The sequence below is a fragment of the Mya arenaria genome, chromosome 1 (genome assembly GCF_026914265.1).
Source record: "Mya arenaria isolate MELC-2E11 chromosome 1, ASM2691426v1".
NCBI classification, from domain to species: Eukaryota; Metazoa; Mollusca; class Bivalvia; order Myida; family Myidae; genus Mya; species Mya arenaria.
Window position 1 is genome coordinate 43,755,204 of NC_069122.1, and position 20,793 is coordinate 43,775,996.

Sequence of the window (20,793 nt, forward strand, 5' to 3'; positions counted from 1 at the left end):
CTGTCAATCCTTCGCTAAACTGAAGATTATCATTTTTCAGGTTTGCACGCGCGACAATGGCAGACTTTCTGGTCTCCAGCCTGAAGGGGGTGGGGAAGGTTCAGTACGCTGACATTCTCGTCGACGTACGTCGTCTCAACAGGGGACTTGTTACAGAAGACTTCAGAAAAACAAAGTATCCCGCACTGAAAAACTAGTGACTTCCAAAGCAAGGATAGATGCTCTTGAGAAGTATGTGAAAGTTGCACGGCAGAAAATGGTGTTTGTTAGGATTGTATTATTATTATTATACATGTACGTATTATATATTTATTATCTAAGCACATGTGTACTTGAAAAAATGGCTTTGTTTTTGATTCAATATAAATTTTTTTATCTCGATGAAATGTTTTAAAACGATATTTGCTTGACTTACTATATACCTATAAGCTGATTTACACTCAACAATTCCGTTCCGATTTTATTTATTTTTTGCTTAGTGTACAGCACATTAATTCATGATGCATAAGTGTTCCGTAAAATGTTCTTAATATAATGATTTTTTTTCTACCTTTTGTATGAATAAAGTGTAAAATATTATATTAGTATTTCGACACGATATGTTAAAGTGACACTCTTATTCAAAATCAGTACATACACATGTATAACAAACATAATTTTTGAGTGGTAAACATTTAACAACTTACTAAATAATGCATTTATGGAAAATGTTAATTACTGATTATAACCGTGTATTTAATAGCTGAAAATGTAAAAATATTAAATGGTTGGAGAATGCTAAAAGATTTACTGTGATATACTTTAGTCTCTTCAGGTAGAAAAACCGTATTTTATGCTTATTTCTTTTAAATTAATCTCGGCATCCTTCACAAGAACCATTGTTTTCGTCATTTATTCATCCTTTTTGGGGTATTAAAACAATAGTATAAATTGTAGTTAACCTAATGTGGGAGTAAGAGTGCATCTATAATATTCTGTTGTTGTTTTTAATATCATGCTAAAGACTTGTTGAAATGTTTGTATTCCTTGTTTCATTCTGTGAAATGACTACACACATGCATTTAACCACCCAATGTTAGTGCTCAGTTTATATTTTGCTTTCGTTTCATATAATGTATTTTGTAAAGTACGTGATACTTTGTGACATTTAGACTTGAAGAAATATAATAAATAATTCAACTTTATTTTATTGTTCGTCTGTTGTCTGGCACCTACAAATCCCTGACCCTTAATCAATATGTCTAATTAATACGCATGCACGTACATAATTATATAGCAGAACGTTATAAGACAATCTCCGTCAGTGTTTGTAAAACGCCCAATCGATCAAAATCGATTTTTGCTGCATGTTGAAGTACTAAATATTTGTTCATGACCTTGATCTTTAATCTAGTTATCTTAATATCAAAAGTGGTCTTTCAACGGTTTAGAAAACGTGATTATATGTATCTAGTACTAAAAACGAGGTCATATTATTTTCTAAACGCAATTCCATTTCCAAAACTGACCGTGACTTTTATTTCAAAACGACAACAGATGTTTAAAAAATATGCTCACTTAGTCAGCTTTGTCGAAGAAATACGTTACTCAAATAATGTCGAGAATGGCCTTTACTCAAAAAAGAACAACTATTTTTCAAGAGCTAAATTACACGGCCCTATGTCACACTGAATGGCTTTTGACCCCAAAACCAAAATATTTCATTTATTTGTAAAGGGCAACCTACCAGGAAGGTTTCTTGGTTATAGGTCAAACTATTTTAAGTTATTGTACAGGATACGTTTCGAAAATTGTTTTTGCTGTCAACTTTACATAAATCATACTAAATTCACAATCATTGTAATGTACAGGTCAAGCAAAACTACAAGTGAGCATCATTGTGCTATGTCAAACATCTTTGAAGCGTATGTGCAAACAAAATATGTATTGACCGTGACCTTGACCTACTGACCGAAATAATAAGGATTATGTTCTGGGCAAGGACAACCTACCAGGGAAGTTTCAGGGTCCTTCGTCAACCCGTTCTCGAGTTACTTTGTAGACAATTTTGTACGAACAATACCTGGAAAATTAGCTGAAGGTCAAAACTATGTGGATAGGTTAAAAAAGGGCTTACAGCATGCCTTTAAAGTCCTAGTTAAAGCTTTCTTAAAGTGACGCCCCCACCCACAAAAAGCGAATACGTTGGGTACTCGCACAGGATTGTTTACTGGTCCGTCTGTATTGCCCTCTAGTGTCTATTATCATCGATCTCAGTTCAATGACTATTGATCTATCAAAGCACAACCTATGCAGACCTTAAACAGCAGTTAGCCAATAGAAACCCTGCTGTGATATCAGGCCAGTAAACAGGGGATGCATAGCAGAGGAAATACAAGCAACAAGGTCCTTAAACCAGACTTACGAGGTAACAAATGTACATGATGAAGGGAGCGTACTCTTATTCCATTGATTAAATTAAATGCAGATACACTCGAGATCTGCGTTCTATTATTTAATATGGACTTACTGTTACAGTCCTATACTCAAGTCATAATCTTAAATGACACTACATTTTTCACGAACAAGGACTTCTCCGCAATCAATGTATTATCGAAAGTTCAATATCTACGGACTGGTCTAAATACATACCGGAAACGCCGCAATACGACGAAAACAAAGCTCTAAACATTTGTGCATGACGCAGTTACAAAGTATTTTGACCAATTATATTTAAATGTGACCTTCACCGTTAATGTTTGCATACCTGGGTCTTGTATGCGAGACACGTGATCATCTAGTCATGGGGAACATGTGTGCATTAATTTAGAAGTAACTTTCGGTTAAAAATGATCGTTAAGAGAACAGTTAAGCAAAACTCTGACCTTTGACCTTTAATATTCAAATTATTTGCCATTTTATGCATCAAGTCGAGTGTTGTACCCCTACATGCTAACGGACGCTGTCACAGACACATGGCAAATACTCCAGATTTATATAATACGAAGTTAACTCAAACAAATGGTACGTACATGTGGACTTGAAGATAAGCAATATAATTATCTTGACAAACATGCTGTAAAGACGTTACAGCCAAGACATGAGTTATTACCATGAACTCCTTATCTGACCTTGACCTTTGCGGCCAGAGTACAACTGGTATGTGTGACACACATCGCTACTCTAAAATTATGTTAAAGGATACAGAAATTGTCTAACACTGGGGTATTAGTATTTTTTTATTCAACAAGCATTAACAAGACGCATTTAAAGAATATTCTAAAGCTTTCATTTATTTACACTGCAAGTAAATGCAAAACACCAGAAACATATTACAATCGAATGAGCAAGTATACAACAGTCATATAGATCCTATTGTTTCACAAATCTGGAGGTTTCACATTGTACTCTTCATCTGTTTCTATACCAATGTCCTCCTAAAAGAGAAATATAAAATGAGTATAGGATACTTTTGTGTTTGGAAGTAATTTCTTTCTTAAAAACACACACAATCATGATAAACTGTGTTTTAAAATCATTTCAGTATGCAAAATGTCAGAATGCGCATACGAGGCATAATAACTTATTATTAAAATGAAATTTACACAGGCATCTGAATCATTGTTTGTCAATAAAATATTGTTTAAAACCATTTTGGGTACATACAATGAGATAAACAACACATCTGAACATATTTCACGGTAGAGTCCAGTTTTATGTTAATTTCTCAACCAACATATAAACAATCCATTTTTAAATAAGTGACATGGAAAGAAGAGTCAATTACCTTTAAAATGGTGTGCGATATGTTGGTATAACTATATTGTCTTTAGACAAACAAGCATAATTCAATGTCAAATTCTCATGTTTTTCTTAAGTCGGAAACAGTACAGCAAATTAAAATCTTTAATTTTCCCCGTGTAAACAGTACTGAACACAGACCTATTAAAGTTATTTAGTGCTTCAGTGAACAGATAAATTAATTCAATTCCTTTATATCACAATAAGACTAACACCACAGTTTAAGAAAGAACCGTATCAGTCTTCAAATTAAATCCACTTTAAAATTTTGTTTGAGGCGGACATTTTCCTGACAGCGCTAAGATGTTTCTGATCAACCTCCAAAGAAGAGTATTTGACCCATCCAAGCTTGTGTGGTTCACATTCAAGCCGGTACAAAGATGTTAAATGTACATGTCAATGACATCATCTGGGCGCTTGTCGGTAAAATGGCCGGGTGCCTACGAAATCTAAAGAGGATTTAGTTTAAAGACTGATACAGTTGTTTCTAACATTGTGATGTTAGTCTTTTCGTGATATTATGGAATGGAATTAATTTATCTTTACACTGAAGCATAAAATAACTTAATTGGTCTGTGTTCAATACTGTTAACACGGGGAAAATTGAAGATTTTAATTTGCTGTACTCTTTCCGACTTAAGAAAAACATGATAATTTGACACTGAATTATGCTTGTTTGTCTAAAGACAATATAGTTATACCAACATATCGCACACCATTTTAAAGGTAATTGACTCTTCTTTCCATGTCACTTATTTAAAAATGGATTGTTTATATGTTAGTTGAGAAATTTACATAAAACTGGACTCTACCGTGAAATCGGGTAAGTTTGAGTTACATACCTTGTTTCTTTTTTGTATATCAAAGACACTAAATATCTTCAGATGTGTTGTTTATCTCATTGTATGTACCCAAAATGGTTTTAAACAATATTTTAGTGACAAACAATGATTCAGATGCCTGTGGAAATTTACACCTAATTTTCTTACATTTGATCTTACTTTGATAATTTCTGTGAAGTACATTTTATGCTACAGATGCAATATTCAGCCTTCTTTTTTAACATATAAAATTAACTTATTATTTTCTATTTGATTACTGTTACCCTTATACATAGTAACATTATTTAGAGACTTGATGACGCCATTTCGTCACCATTATCTCAATCTGTTAGGAATGACGTCACCATTATGTCATATGTACTTCCGTTGTGGGGAAAATTCTCAATAAAAAAATGTTCTTATGATTGATAGACATGTTTTCACATGCTTAATTCACTGTAAATCAAAACTATGATTATTCCTGAAACATTTATACCTTAAGTATCTAATATTGCTTGATATATAATTTAGAGTAGAGATTAAAGCATAAACCGCTGCCCTATAGTTGAAAGGTCATTTTGGAAGAACTGTCATGGCGGACGGTGCAATTTTCAGAGTTCGTTTTTCAAGTGGAGTGATTTTTCTTAGGAATAACTTGACCCCCCTTTTTTATTGGCTTAAAAGGTAATTTAAAGCTTGTACTTTAAGAATATATGTGGTTATCATAGCCTGCATTCGCTCGAAATGCCTTTAAATGTTGTCTAAAAATTATAATTTTACATTGAATTATATAGGGAATAACAATGGTGGTGTGTAACCTTTAACAGTAAATATATACAATTTAATCTTAATATTTTCACAAAGATCAAGTCGACAGAAAAATGTTAATACTTACATAGAGTTGTTTTTTAGGTTTAGACATACATAATTGTCTCGTAGGATTAAGCATTCTTACTTTTTTTTTTTTTTTAATTTTGGCATACTTACATAGAGTTGTTTTTTTAGTTTTAAATATATTTACATAGATCTAAAAATGATTTAGACATATTTACATAACGTTGTTTGTTTAGATTTAGGCATATTTACATGAAGTTGCTTTTTTAATTTAGACATACTTACATAAAGTTGTTTTTAGATTTAGGCATACTTACATAGAGTTATTTTTTTAGGTTTAGGCATACTTCCATAGAATTGTTTTTTAGGTGGAGGAATACTTACATAGAGCTGTTTTTTGTAGGTTAAGGCATACTTTCATAGAGTTGTTTTTTAGATTGAAGCATACTTTCATAGATTTGTTTTAGATTTAGGAGTATTTACATAGAGTTTTTTTTTTTTAGATTTAGGCATACTTACATAGAGTTGTTATTTTAGATTTAGGCATACTTTGGCATTCTTACATCTATAGACATTCTTATGTTTAGGCATATTTATATAGATTTGTTTCTTAGATTAAGGTATACTTACATAGAGCTGTTTTTAAGATGTAGGCATATTTACATAGAGTTGATCCTTAGATTTAGGCATACTTACATTAGTTTTTTTAGGTTTAGGCATACTTATGTAGAGTTGTTGCTTAGATTAAGGCATAGTTACATAGAGGTTTTGCTTATATTTAGGTCTACTTACAGTGTTGTTTTTTAGATTTAGGCATATATACATAGATTTGTTTTTTAGATTTAGGCATATTTACTTAAGAGTTGTTTTTTAGATTTAGGGATACTTACATAAAGTTGATTCTTAGATTTAGGCATTATTACATTATGTTGTTTTTAGGTTAAGGCATACTTATAGAGAGTTGTTGCTTAGATTTAGGCATACTTACTTAGAGGTGTTTCATAGATTAGGTATATTTACATAAAGCTGATTCTTAGATTTAGGAAAACGTATATAGTTGTTTTTTAGATTTATGCGTATTTACATAGAGTTGTTTTTTTAGATTAAGGCATACTTACTTAGGTGTTTCATAAATTTAGGCATACTTACATAAAGCTGATTCTTAGATTTAGGCATACTTACATTGAGGTGTTTCTTAGATTTAGGCATACTTACATAGAGTTGTTTCTTAGGCTTTGGGTAACCCTCCAAAATTGCATTCAAGATGTCATTGGTCTGAAACAGTAATCATTTTTGGGTGTCCACAGTGATTTTTCTTGGTGCAATGTATAGCCATCTTAAGGCTGTTTCTGTTTCCACTTGAGAAAAATTGTCCATTTGCCCTCTTAAATTCATGTTTTCCCAATTTGATAAACACAGTAGTTGTGAATAAATAAAAAAGCTATTATTTCTTGAAACAACATCTTTACAAAACCAGCTGTTATGCACATACATTTATAAAATAAGTAGCTGTCCTGCTTTCTATTATACTACAGTAATTTGAAATACCAAAGGTTTATTACCATTCGTTTCCTCTTCCTCCAAGCCTTCACATATGTTTCTCTGTCTTTATATGCCTGAAAAGAAAATCCAACATCTAAAAGCTGCACTCGCACAGATTTACCGTTTTGAAAACTTTTTTTCTTTTTGTCTTGGAATGAGACTGCTGACAAAAGATCAAATCCCAGATTTTCATATTTCCGTTTAAAAATTAATGTTTTATGGCTAAAAGCGTTACTAACGGTTTATGAAAATTGCATAAAACATAAATTTTTGAACATAAATATGAAAATCTGTGATCTGATTTTTTGTCAGCAGTCTTATATCACTGATTTCCATACATTTTCGCATAAATGAGCTCGTTCCAAGACAAAAAATGAAAAAGTTGTCAAAACTTCAATCTGTGAGAGTACAGCTTTAATTTTCTGAAAATAGCAAACACAAAATAAACATGCTTTTTTATCTATATAAATAGAAATCTAGATGTGTTGCCAATAAAAAATGCCCAAATGCACATTCTTTTGACCAATTGACCTGGAAATCTATAGGGCTTATCTACTGACCATGAGTAATGTCAGGGTTCCCACATTTTTCTGCAAGTAAAATTCCAGACTTTTTCAAGTTTTTTTTTGCAGATTCCAGACTTTCTCCCAACCTTTTTTCACAGTTATGCAACAAAACATTTCAGTGAAATATTGTTAACATTTCAACATGCTAAAAAAACTTATTGGCCATTTTAAACAACTTGTTGAATAACATCAAATGTCATTTTATTTTAGGGTTTTAATCTCTGAACAAAACCGTTCACTTTCTGAACTTTTAAGGCATTTATTGAACATTACTTGATTAACGTTTAGCATGCTGAATACTATTGGCCTCTGTGACCAGTGTAGACACGGATCAGCTGGCATGATCAGGGTCTAAGCTATTTGCTACTTGGAAACTTTAAGGCTTACCAACTACCATCTGTGCATAGAACAGTGTCGACCCTGATCAGCCAGCATGGTTTGGTGCTGGTTGATCTCCATATACAATACCAATTGTAGTAATTGGTGGATAAATGCATGCTAAAGGTTAATATAATCAAATATCACATTATAATAGTTTTACTCTCTGAACAAAAACTTTTACTCTTTGAACAATTTTTAAAGCTGCACTCTCACAGATATACCATTTTAACAACTTTTTTTAATTTTTTGTCTTGGAATGAGCTAATTTTGGAGTGAATATCTGCAAACCAATGAAAAAAGATTGCTGACAAAAGATCAGATGGCTGATTTTCATATTTCCGTTCCAAAATTATAGTTTTATGGCTTACTAACGGTTTAAGAAAAATGCATAAAACATCAATTTTTGAACTTAAATATCAAAATCTGCGATCTAATTTTTGGCCAGCAGTCTAATATAACTGGTTGTTCCAAGACAAAAAATAAAAAGGTTGTCAAAACGTTCAATCTGTGAGAGGGCAGCTTTAAACATTTATTGAACAACTTGAACTCATAACATCCAGTGTCATTTTAAACTCTCTTTAAAAAATTTAACATTCTAAACAAAACTGTTTTATGATCTACTTGCATCAGTGAGCATGCAATTCAGATATATCTGAACATCAATCTACGTCAATCCATGTTCTTCTCTTCAACCATTTGGGTGGAAATGCAAAATAAATTACTTTTTTGCACAATTTTAAAACTTTTATGATGTCTACTGGCCAAAGAAAGGTGGTCTTCTCAATGTCTATAAATATAGCAATGTCAGTGTACACAGAGTATTCATGATAGCTGTATTTAGTCTAAAGGCATTGTTGATATAATCACACTTTAATAGCAAATATTTGGACTTTAAAGTCAGACTGGTCAGGTGAGTAGCACTTAGCAGACTAGAGAGATCATTGTAATTAACATCCATGTCTATTATTGACAGCGTGTGTAAAGTGAATTTCAATGAACTTCGGCCAATTTAAAATTTAAAATAACTTTTGATGAAGGCAGAGATCGCTACTATCCATGATCAATAGCATACTGTATACTAGAAAGAGCGTTGTAGATAGCATCCGCGATTGTTACTCAACTTACTGACAGCGTATATAAAGCGAATCTTGATGAACTGCGGCCAATTTCTCGTTTAAAATAACTTTTGAATGCAGACGGCAATGCAGACACAGCTACTATTCATGATCAATAAACGCTTACACGTGGTAACGGATACCTTCTTAGTCTCAATCATTCAGCCGCTCTGATCAGAGTCAATTCAATACAGAACAGTATCAGATGCAAGCGTCTAGATGATCGAGACTTATAACTTTTACTAGTTTCGTACCCAAATCTGTTTGAACTTAGGTACTTTTCCCGGCTTTTTACCCGATATCGCAAAAATCAAGGCATTTTCATGACCAGGAACAGACTTTTCAATATTCCCGACTTTTTTTCCTTTTTAATGGTAGCGTGGGAACCCTGGTAATGTGCATACTAAGTTTGAAGACTCTACACCAAGTTATTCAAAAGTTATTGGCCAAAAACATTATGCCTGAACCTTTTCTAGCAAGGTAAGCACGACCTTGATATATGTCTTCTAAATGTTTTTTTTGTTTTAAAAAAGCACAAAATTATCACTTTTATTCTTTTATTTGTTCTCAAGTCATATGTTTTTTGTTGTGACCAAAACAGTAAAATAAGTTAGGGCTATTCCAGTAAAACATATGTCCCACCCCAGGAAGGCACTTTCAAAATGGACCATCCCCCTTCAGAAGTTTATTTGATGAGAAAAGAACCCCCTTTAGAATATTTTTTGAGCAAATTCGGACCCCCTTGAGAAGTTTATTTTTTTATACGTCTATATGCAAAGATTATTTGCAATTACTCTTTTGTAACTCTTTGATCAGGTGAGCTATATAGGACCTTATAGCTCACCCTAGTTTCTAAGCCAATCATCACCCAGAGATTTTCAAATCTTTGCTCGAATAGGTTTCATATAAGATCACATCTGCATCCAATAAGTTAATTATTATAACTAGGTCAACAGACATGGCGCGCGCCAAATGAACTTCGAGCAGCCAATGGGCACGCTGTTGCACCTTGTTCGATGATTGGCTTAGAAACTAGGGTGAACTATAAGTCGGTTACAGCTCATGTAATGGAAAATAACAAAACTTATTACTGGGCTTCGCTTGTAATTAATTTTGTTATTTTCCATTAATAAATTTGGTTATTTTCCATTATATGGACTATAACCTACACACCACGGTTCTCTTGTTTCTTCATATGTTGCTATAAGTGCATATTAAGCCACATGAGGCTGAAACTTTCACCCATGTAATTATATACAACCTTAAAATAACTTGTGGTCGAAATGTTAAGGGGACGAAACATTCGGATTTATAACATTTACGCAATACGTACAAATTATGATTTCTAATAAAATTCTAGACAACTGTTGTCAATTTCAGGGGTCGACACTAACCATTTTTCCAAGGGATCCCTAAGGGACACCAACATTTGAAATCAGGTGTCCCTTCCTGAAATTAGGAGTCCCTTCCACTTTTTACATTTTTTCATTGTTGAGCCTGTTTTAATATTAAATTCAACATCCTTTTACTTTTCAATTTGTAATGCAAGTATAAACCACCATAATTATTATACATGTTTTCAGCAGCATGTAATGACAGGTTAGTAGCACTGAATGGCAGTGAGGTATATTTTGGTCTCTAAGTTGGTAGATTGGGTTCAAAAGCGGGAGAATGTCTAAGTCCCTTTTGTTTTCAGTCAAAAACAGAGATGGATACAATGTAAACAAAAACTTGATGTTGTTACTATTTTTAGATTTTTGGAAAATACGCATAAAATACATCATGGTTCAGGGTCTTGTCAAATGTCGGTGCTTTTCATTAAGAAACTGTAGGAATATTACATCTGGCTTGTGAAAACTCCAATCAATATTTAGTAGAGCTGTTGATAAATCAATCAGACTGCCCAACAGTCGTAGTGCATACTGGAAGAGCAGACGACCAAAAATTATGTATACATGTTAATTTTCGCGCCAAAAAGTCATAAAAATTTATAAATTTATTGAATTAATGAATAAAACCCTGCAAATTTTATTTCTATTATTTTTTATCAAGGCATAAAATATATGTCTTTAAAATTAACAAAGAATATTGATAAGTTGAATGCCAATTAACAAAGAATGCTGAATGTAGGATGCAGTTCTTTTGTGTCGTAAATGTTACTGTAAATACTCAAAGGTCGCATCATATTATATAAAAGGTATCATCAGAGTTGGCATCTTTTTGGGCGGTTCTGACACATAAGCAAAACAATTCCACATAAGTATTTTACCGATAATAAATCTCTGTCAGCTCTGACCTTGTTTAAAATGTAAACAACAAAACGGAAGCGTTAACCTGCATGCGCCTGTGAAATGACCTGTTTATTTATAGATTCATGACGTAACTATAGTCAAATAGTCAGCTATACTTTCGCTTTGATGAGTCCGATAATGATAATTAATAATATTGTTTTGACATGTGCTGTCAAGAAATTTAGGGAGCCCGAATTTAGGTAATAAATTAATTAAATGCTACTTATTTATTGATATTTAGCGTTTATCAGTCAGAAATTTAAAGTGTCCCGACGGAATACCGGACTTCGAAGTTCAGTATCCACACATGCGGCGCAACTATTGGTTTCTAGCCAATTTTGTAGGTTGGTCTTCGACCACGACTTTACAAATTCTGGCGCCTCCGCCATCTTGTTGTCAAGGGACGCAACTTCTTCTGATTTCCGGTACCGCGGAACCGACTCGTAATATCGCGAAAATTTGTATCCAAACCAATTCTGTACACGACGTTCGGTAAAATATGTTATATGGATAAAAAAAAACCCCGGTATTTCACCATCGGGCAGTGAATATAAATGAGCAGATACGGTCAGAAGCAAAAAAGAAAATGACGCCCCCCTATAGAAGCGAAATTGGACTTATCACCACCCCCTACAGTAGCAAATTAAGAAAAAGACCTACCCCCTACAGAATTTCTTTATTTTGCCGTCCTGGGGTGGGACATATGTTTAACTGGAATAGCCCTTAAACATAATAATGCATTTAAATTTAAAAAAGTTTTTTGAATCAACCTTTATTGTGCCCCAGTTGTTTAAAAAGTTTTCGATAAAAAAACAAAGTGTGAAGCTGCTGCCAAAATATCCACATGTGTTAGCCATGCTTTGCAGTTGACAACAAAACAAGAGCTGTCACAGAGACAGCGCGCTCGACTATTCCGCCGCTTTTCAGTGTAAGGATTGAAAAGTTTTGGCGAAACATGCATGGATCACTGACAGATTAGATTTCAATGCAATATATGATGTGCGGAGATATTAACATAAATACGGTTACATGCAAAATTTTAACCAGAATTTTTATGTGTAATAATAAAGGGCCATTATTTGCAAAACACAGTTATCTAACTTGATTATTCAATTAGGTTGGGTGTTTGAATACCATTGTATAAAGTCTCAATGCAAAACATCAAGTAGTTGCTCAGAAAAATTAAATATTATGAAAGATAGAGTTATCTTACTTGATTAAATAAGAAGGTAAAATGGTTGGGAGCCTGTGTGTAAAGTTTCAATGCAATACATGATGTTTTTGCTGAAGCATTGACTTAAAAGTGGTTACATGCAAAACCTTAACCAGAATTTCTATGTTGAATAAAAAAGGGGCCATTATTTAAATTTAATGCAAACTAGAGTTATCTTACTTGGTTATTTAAGTAGATTGGATGGTTTAGTACCATTTTATAAAGTCTCAATGCAATTCATCCAGTAGTTGCTGAGATATTAACCTATGTGTGCTTACATGCAAAACCTTAACCAGAATTTCTGAGTCGAATAATAAAGGGCAATTATTTGCATTAAATGCAAACTAGAGTTATCTAACTTGGTAAATTAAGTAGGTTGGATGGTTGAGTACCATTGTATCAAGTCTCAATGCAATACCTCAAGCAGTTGCTGAGATAGTAACCTATGTGTGCGTGCACGCAAAACCTTAACCAGAATTTCTAAGTCAAATAATAAAGGCCTATCATTTGCATTAAATGCAAACTAGAGTTATCTCACTTGGTTAATTAAGTAGGTTGGATGGTTGAGTATCATTGTATCAAGTCTCAATGCAATACCTCAAGTAGTTGCTGAGATATTAACCTATGTGTGCTTGCACGCAAAACCTTAACCAGAATTTCTAAGTCAAATAATAAAGGGCAATTATTTGCTTTAAATGCAAACTAGAGTTATCTCACTTGGTTAATTAAGTAGGTTGGATGGTTGAGTACCATTGTATCAAGTCTCAATGCAATACCTCAAGTAGTTGCTGAGATATTAACCTATGTGTGCTTGCACGCAAAACCTTAACCAGAATTTCTAAGTCAAATAATAAAGGCCTATTATTGGCATTAAATGCAAAGTAGAGTTATCAAACTTGGTTAATTAAGTAGGTTGGATGGTTGAGTACCATTGTATAAAGTCTCAATGCAATACCTCAAGTTGCTGCTGAGATATTAACCTATGTGTGCTTGCATGCAAAACCTTAACCAAGGGGTGACGCCAACGCTTGGGTGAGTAGTATAGCTCTCCTTATTCTTCGAATAGTCGAGCTAAAAATGACATTTGGAAATATTTTTTTCTTCCTGCATTTCATTTCCTTTTTTAAACATTTTTTTTTATATACACTGTACATTAAATCACATCCCTTTTTAATAAACCATCATTTAAAAATCCCTTGAGAAACACCCAAGCAAAGATACGAAACAAAACACAAAACAAATGAAATCACAAAACAAGGTACCTTTTCTTTTTCCTCAGGGGACACAACATTTCCACCGTCTGATAACTGCTCAAGTTTCTTCTTCAAATGAGCACACTGTAAAATTTAGCGGAAAATTAATTGACATGATGATTTCAGTCATTGTTGACACAGTTTCATTATGACAATATTAGCATTTGTAATGACCATGTAGTGGATTAGTTTTGTAAATTTTAGCAGGACCCATTGACAAATTCAGTCAAGAATTGTCACCATATCACTATGAAAATGTTAAAATTGGTTATGACAATCTAGCGGATTGGTTTTGTAAACTTATATTAATAATATTAATAATAATAATACCAACAAACATAATAACAGCATGTGTAACATAATTTGCTATATATATATGCCATTAAGAACCATTTACCAATTCTGGTTAACCAGAACTTATCATTATTGATGGACCAAGCAAGGATGAAACCCAGCATCTTTGTGTTAGGGAAACCACTATGCCACTGATGTGACTTGTACATACCGTAATAATGACATATAATGTATACCTGTGTTGTGGTTTCTTGCAGCTTTTTCTCTGCTTCACTTGTGGACAAACAGTTACTGAACATTCTCATCTCTGAAATGTTCAAAGAAAATTAATAGTGATGTTCCGATGATCGAATATGATTGAAAATTAATTGCTTGGGCCTGAAATCAGAGACAATCAATTGTATTTGGTCATAATCAATCATCGACAAATTGGTTTTTGTCTTCCCTCTTTTTATTTTTGTTCAGCTTATGTCTGCCAATCTTCCCCTTTGTGTTTATTTATACATATGGCATTTTTCAGTCGATATTGTTAACAATATGGCCGGAAGCAACAACAACACTAAATAACTCTAAACATACACATGACATACGTGTAGTTAACGATTAGTAGTTTTTGTACAAGAATTAAACTAAAAACCGATTCCCATCACTAAAACTCACTGGGCTTTTTCACACAAAATCCTCAGGCATACAAGTTTACATGCTAATTTACATTAATATAAAGTTTCATGGCTAAACCTCAAAAAATTTACAAGATTCGGGCGACACAAGTTTGTGATGGACAGGCAGATGGACGGACAGACGGAAACATAAAACTGTTGGAACACAGATGATCATAAGTTAGAAATAATCTATAATCAGAAAGAAGAAGATGGAGCATTTCCACCTCGTACTTCTGTCTACAAATGAACTTAGCATTTCAAGAATTGGATGCATCGTGGCTACATGTCCCCCCCCCCCATAGTGCTTTTCAAATTTAGGCCAACATCTAAAGCCTGTTGATTTACTTCCAACGTCAGGGAAACCGATTTGGCATATACATTGTACTTTAATGTATCACCATGAACTAACAACTAAAGAGGCCGGCTCATACCCTTGCAAAGCATCCATACATTATAAAAAATGTACTGCTTTTGAGGCTGTACGAATTTACCCCACATTGCAAAATGGCAAAGTAAACATAATTTTATTAATTGATTGAAAGTATGCGTTGGTAGAAAACCTCTAGTTGGACAAACCTGAGTCTAGGCGTTTCACTTCCTCCGTCACTGACTGAAGTTCCTTAGTCAGATTAGCTATCTTCTCATCCATGGTCCGAATCTCACTGTCATTCACCTATACAAAGATTTAGATATTAGGAGAGTCTTTAAAATCATAGAAGAGATCAGGGGCAGTATTTAATGAAGCAACTTAGATTGATCATAAATTTATGATTAGAAAATAAGTGTTTTGATTGGCCTGTATATTTAGCTGACCAATAGGCTGAATAGAATCGCTGAAGCATATCTACGGATAAGATCAATACTGAATACTGGCCCAGGAAATAGGAATTTTGGCTGTTCCTGTTGGTCCAATTTGATAAAGAAAATGACAAAATACTTAAACAAATTTTAAAATAGTACAATTAAGTCCTTTTCAATTTCACAAATTTTGCATACCCACATTCTCACTATGATGGGTAATTGCCAAAAACAAAACCCTGAGAAATGCTGCAAAAACTTAGTGTCATCGAACGAGAGCACTGTAAGCGGATGCCAAAGCTTGTCTGCTTTTATTTAGTCAAAAAAGGCACTCGACTCAACTATTATTACATTCGTTATTTTCCTACCACATGGGAAAGGGGGCCGCTTTGGGGCCTATTCGAATGAGAAAAATATGTCATTTTGACTAAGTTTGGAATTCCAATTAAGCCTGGAAATGAACAAGAGTAAAGAGTACTTTTAACAAGCAAGACAGATAAGATGAAAGATGATAATAATGTTTGTTTCTTTAAGCATACACAATTGATTTTTGTCCTACATATTATATATAGATAGATAAAAAAAAAATCAAGACAAAAAAATGGGAAATTTCATTTTCACATTTGGGAGAAAAAAATGCTTTAGAATTGGTCAGGAAAAAAGCTGTATAATTATAGGAAAGTGCAACATACCTGAGGAAACTGTGACTGGTCAGCCACATATACCTTCTGTTTACCATACACTTTCTCCCGGATTCGCCCTTCCGCTACCAAACTTTCACAAGCCTTAACAATTGCCTGAAAACAGGAGTGGAATTATTATGCTAATAATTTAAACTATGTTATACTATCATGTTTGTCTACAATGGTTAAAGTCAAACATTTTTTTGTCAAATTACGTCTTCAGTGAAATGCAAAAGAGACTGATTTAATTGAAGGAACTCTACATAACAAGACATTGCCTTGAGTTAATGCAATTATTTATATTACTTACTAAAAGCGCCCCAATGCGACAAAACCAGGTGTTTAATATAGGTAATCAGAAATTATAGCAATATAGCATTCTTATATGAGATAGAAAAAAGAAGCAGTCTTTATCTAGGTGAGTAGGTCTTTACATAAACTACCTACACATGTATCAACTTTCATCACTATTAACCAACTCCAACTGAAGTTATAAGGTAGAAACCATTTTTCTATTTTAGTAACAGTTACCTTAAACCTACCTATAAAAGCAAATCCAAAGCTACATGTAGCTTTTAACATAAACTTCAAACACACCAACTTTCATCACTATCCATCAATTCTAACTACATGTAAAGTTATAGAACGGACACCATTTTTCTATTTATGGTCACAATGACCTTGACCCCACCCCCTATCCCAAGCTAGCTCTTAACATAAGCTACCTACACATCAACTCACATCACTACCCATCAATTTTCTAAATAGAAATTTGTTGGGCGGAAACTATTTTTCTATATTTATTAACACTGACCTTGACCCCACCCCACTCATAAGCAATTCCAAGCTAGCTTTCACACAAGCTCCTTATTCACCAATTTTCATCACTATCCATCAATTCATACTTAAGTTATTGGGTGGAAACCATTTTTCTAATTCTAGTCGATGTGACAGCTTTTAATGGGCAACATCATTCTAATAACCTGGTTTTTGTTAAAAAACCTGGTTAAAAATTGAGACGATATAGTTATAATAATGTACATCTATTCATATTGTGCACTCAACACTTACAGTTTTACCAAACTCTTTGTGCAGATTGTTGCAGATATCAATGGCACTGTACGGGCGATTCTGTTTGTTTAAATAATCCAGAACGGCTGATGGAGCTGAAAAAAGAATGTTTTCTGAAAGTTTATAAATCTTCAAGATAAAAGTTAAATCATTGATGGTAGGTAAGTGTTTGTTGCGCTAGTTTTGAAGGAATGTCAAAAAGACTCGGTCCAGAAAGGCCCACTTTGAATACAAAGGAGACACCTATATTGTGTTTGAGTGTGAGACTGGAGGCCTAATGCACCAGTCATTTGTAACCATGGCCCCCCCAGGTCCGAGGAATAGCTGGGACTTTGACTTTCGGTCCAGTCAACCCCGGGTAAAATCCCCGCCCTGCGGGAATGAACTGATGGTTAAACCCCGGCCAAATGCCCCCGCACCCCAGAGACTCTATATAAGGCCCAATCTCGGCTTAATTTGGCGCTATGACAAAACCACCACGGTCACCCGGCCCTGCGGGGCCACCTGGAAAGTAAAAACACGGCCATCCCCGGTATACCTCCGGACCTGGGGGGGCCGTGGTTACAATTGACTGGTGCATAAGGAGTAAAGGAAAGGAGCAATGGTTAAGAACAGAATATAGACTTGGTGTATCTTCATAAATACTATTTGGTCACTAATGATATGTATGTGATTAAGTATTGGGTTTGGTTAAAAATGATGGTTAAAATATGACAATTGCAATATTTATGTTTCAGAGTAGGAAAAGACATTCAGATATGGCTGTACATATAAAGACCATCAAGTGCTAGGTGCTGGTTCGGCAGGTCACTAAACTATTCCCAATATTCGTATAAAAACCTAATAGCAGGACCAAATTATCTGTTTTAGAATCAGATTGTAATAATTTTGTAATGACATGTTGACAGCGGCTTTATCAACAGCCATGACAGGCAGCATCAATATGTCTTCGCCACTCCATATCAGCTTATCCATTCTCCATGAAGCAAGAGGCTGGTTCATGGACATTCAAGGTTAGAAAATAAAAGGATTATTATTATTTTAAGTAGAAGGCGGTTTCTGCTCCTGAGGTCTTTCCTGTTAAGGAGATGAAGGGGTGTGCCTTTCATTGGTCACAGGCAGTATGGCAGCACTTTCAGAATGTTGGACAGGCTGAGAATTATCAAATGCATTGTCAGTAAAAAAGTTACGATGTTAAATTATTTCTGTATCCAAATATGATGCAAAATGCTAACATCTTAACTTATTAGAACGATTATTAAGATATGTAGTGTATCTATGTTATTTTAATAAAATAAAATAAATTAAAAGCGAAACAACATACAGTAATAAAATTGTTATTATGTTGTTTCGCTTTTAATTCATTTTCTAGGTGGGCCGTTTTGAGCATATTTATTTATATCATTAAAATGTAACGTTAAGATGAATCTGCTCATAAATTAAGCAGACATGAGCTTCAAACTATTCAATTATCAGCGTACCGTTGGAATCTTTCGATTTACTCATTTTGTTCCGTAATGGTTCTGTTTAGTCGTTTCCGTTTGTAAACTTCAAATATGGCGGGAAAAACAGGGGACTGTACTCTGGGCGATACTATTTCCCGGGTGCGGGGTGATACAGGAATCCAGTGGATTTCACGTGAAATCCACTCAAAACGTGAAATCCACTCAGAACTCAGTTATTTTAATTAATAATTTATTTTTTTTATATACATATTTGAAAGTGCCTCATGAAGGGTTTATATTTCAAATTTTATTGAAATTGGTCAAAAAATAAAGAAGTTAGAGCAATTTTTCATTTTTTTTCCAAAAATAGATCGGAAATCGAGGTGAAATCCAGATTCCGATAAGTGAAATCCACTCATAACTCAGTTATTTTAATAAATAATTTTCTGTTTTTGTATATTTATTAGAAAGTGCCTCATCAAGGGTTTATATTTCAAATTTTATTGAAATTGGTCAAAAAATAAAGAAGTTAGAGCAATTTTTCAATTTTTTTTCAAAAATAGATCGGAAATCGAGGTGAAATCCAGTTTTCGAGAAGTGAAATCCACTCATAACTCATTAATTTTAATAAATAATTTTCTGTTTTTGTATATTTATTAGAGAATGCCTCATAAAGGGTTTATATTTCAAATTTTATTGAAATTGGTCAAAAAATGAAGAAGTAAGAGCAATTTTTCGAAAATAGATCGGAAATCGAGGTGAAATCCAGTTTTCGAGAAGTGAAATCCACTCTTAACTCAGTTTTATTAATTAGTAATTTTTATTTTTTTGTATACATTTTGGAAAGTGCCTAATGAAGGGTTTATATTTCAAATTTTATTGAAATATATCATGAAATGAAGAAGTTAGAGCAAATTTTCGGAAATCGAAGTGAAATCCACATTTTGACAAGTGAAATCCACTTTTTCAGACGTGAAATCCACTCACAACTCATTTATTTTTAACAAATTAATTTTTCTGTAGAACAGATAATTGAAAGGGCTTCATAATGGGTTTATATTTCAAATTTTATTCAAATTGATCCAAAAATAAGAAAGTTGTAGACCTATTTTGAAAAAAGATCGGAAATCGAAGTGAAATCCACATTTTGACAAGTGAAATCCACTTTTTGAGACGTGAAATCCACTCATAACTCATTTATTGTTAACAAATTATTATTTTTTGTTGAACAAATAATTGAAAAGGCATTATCATCGGTTTATATTTAAAATTTAAATGGAATTGGTCCAAAAATGAAGAAGTTTGATAAATATATTTAAAATTGATCTGAAAGCGTAGTGAAATCCACATTTTGACAAGTGAAATCCACTTTTCCAGACGTGAAATCCACTCATAACTCATTTATTTTTAACAATTTTTTTTTTGTTGAACAAATAATTGAAAAGGCATTATCATCGGTTTATATTTAAAATTTAAATGGAACTACAACAATAAGCATATTTATAACTAACATCACAATAATTGCTTTTAGCTCGTATTAATCTGTGAAATTACGTAATATGTTTCCTGATGGCGTGAAAGTATTTAATGTGTCCTTTGTTTTTGTAGTGCACCATGTCACTGTGATAGTCCTTATGAAATCTTATGTCCTTCATTTCAATGCATTGTACACTTTTTCGAACAAGATTATTGATGCGTTTTCTCTGTGCGTTGAAACTTTTTTTGCTTAGAAATTTGTCTTTGAAGTTTCCCCTTTCTGTTTACCTGTGTATATTTTTTTCATATTTTGCTATTGTTTATTTTGTGTAATTATTTTCCTTAACTGTTGTGAACATACCTTTTCATTATCTCTCATCATTGTAAACCAAGTTAAACATATGATTTCACTTGGTGTAACTTTGTTCTGTTGTATTTGTTTGTTTGTTTTTTTTTATTTATTTTTTATGTTTACGTACATGTATATCAACCAATGTACATGTATAAATAACCATAAATAAATGTCTGGCATAAACAAATAATACAAAACAATTCTCGGATTATTTAT

General features: G+C 33.2%; 2 protein-coding genes across 3 annotated transcripts in view; one reads left to right on the forward strand and one right to left on the reverse strand.

Moving 5' to 3' along the window:
- The window catches only part of LOC128207773 (uncharacterized), a 34,923-nt gene extending 33,739 nt beyond the window's left edge, over positions 1–1,184 (forward strand). For both annotated transcript variants that reach the window (XM_052910935.1, XM_052911015.1), the window contains one exon: positions 41–1,184. In XM_052910935.1, the coding sequence (XP_052766895.1) occupies positions 41–197 (157 nt within the window). In that variant the 3' untranslated portion in view covers positions 198–1,184. The remainder of the gene's footprint in view (positions 1–40) is intronic.
- Positions 1,185–3,219: 2,035 nt separating this feature from the next.
- On the reverse strand, positions 3,220–18,878 carry LOC128214173 (homologous-pairing protein 2 homolog). The gene is made up of 9 exons (XM_052920546.1): positions 18,786–18,878; positions 17,305–17,399; positions 16,243–16,347; positions 15,329–15,425; positions 14,327–14,397; positions 13,806–13,880; positions 6,998–7,051; positions 6,651–6,710; positions 3,220–3,416 (listed from the first exon to the last, which is right to left on the reverse strand). The coding sequence occupies exons 1-9, from the start codon at positions 18,808–18,810 to the stop codon at positions 3,360–3,362; spliced, it is 639 nt and encodes a 212-aa protein (XP_052776506.1). The 5' UTR covers positions 18,811–18,878; the 3' UTR covers positions 3,220–3,359.
- Between the last annotated feature and the right edge of the window lie 1,915 nt (positions 18,879–20,793).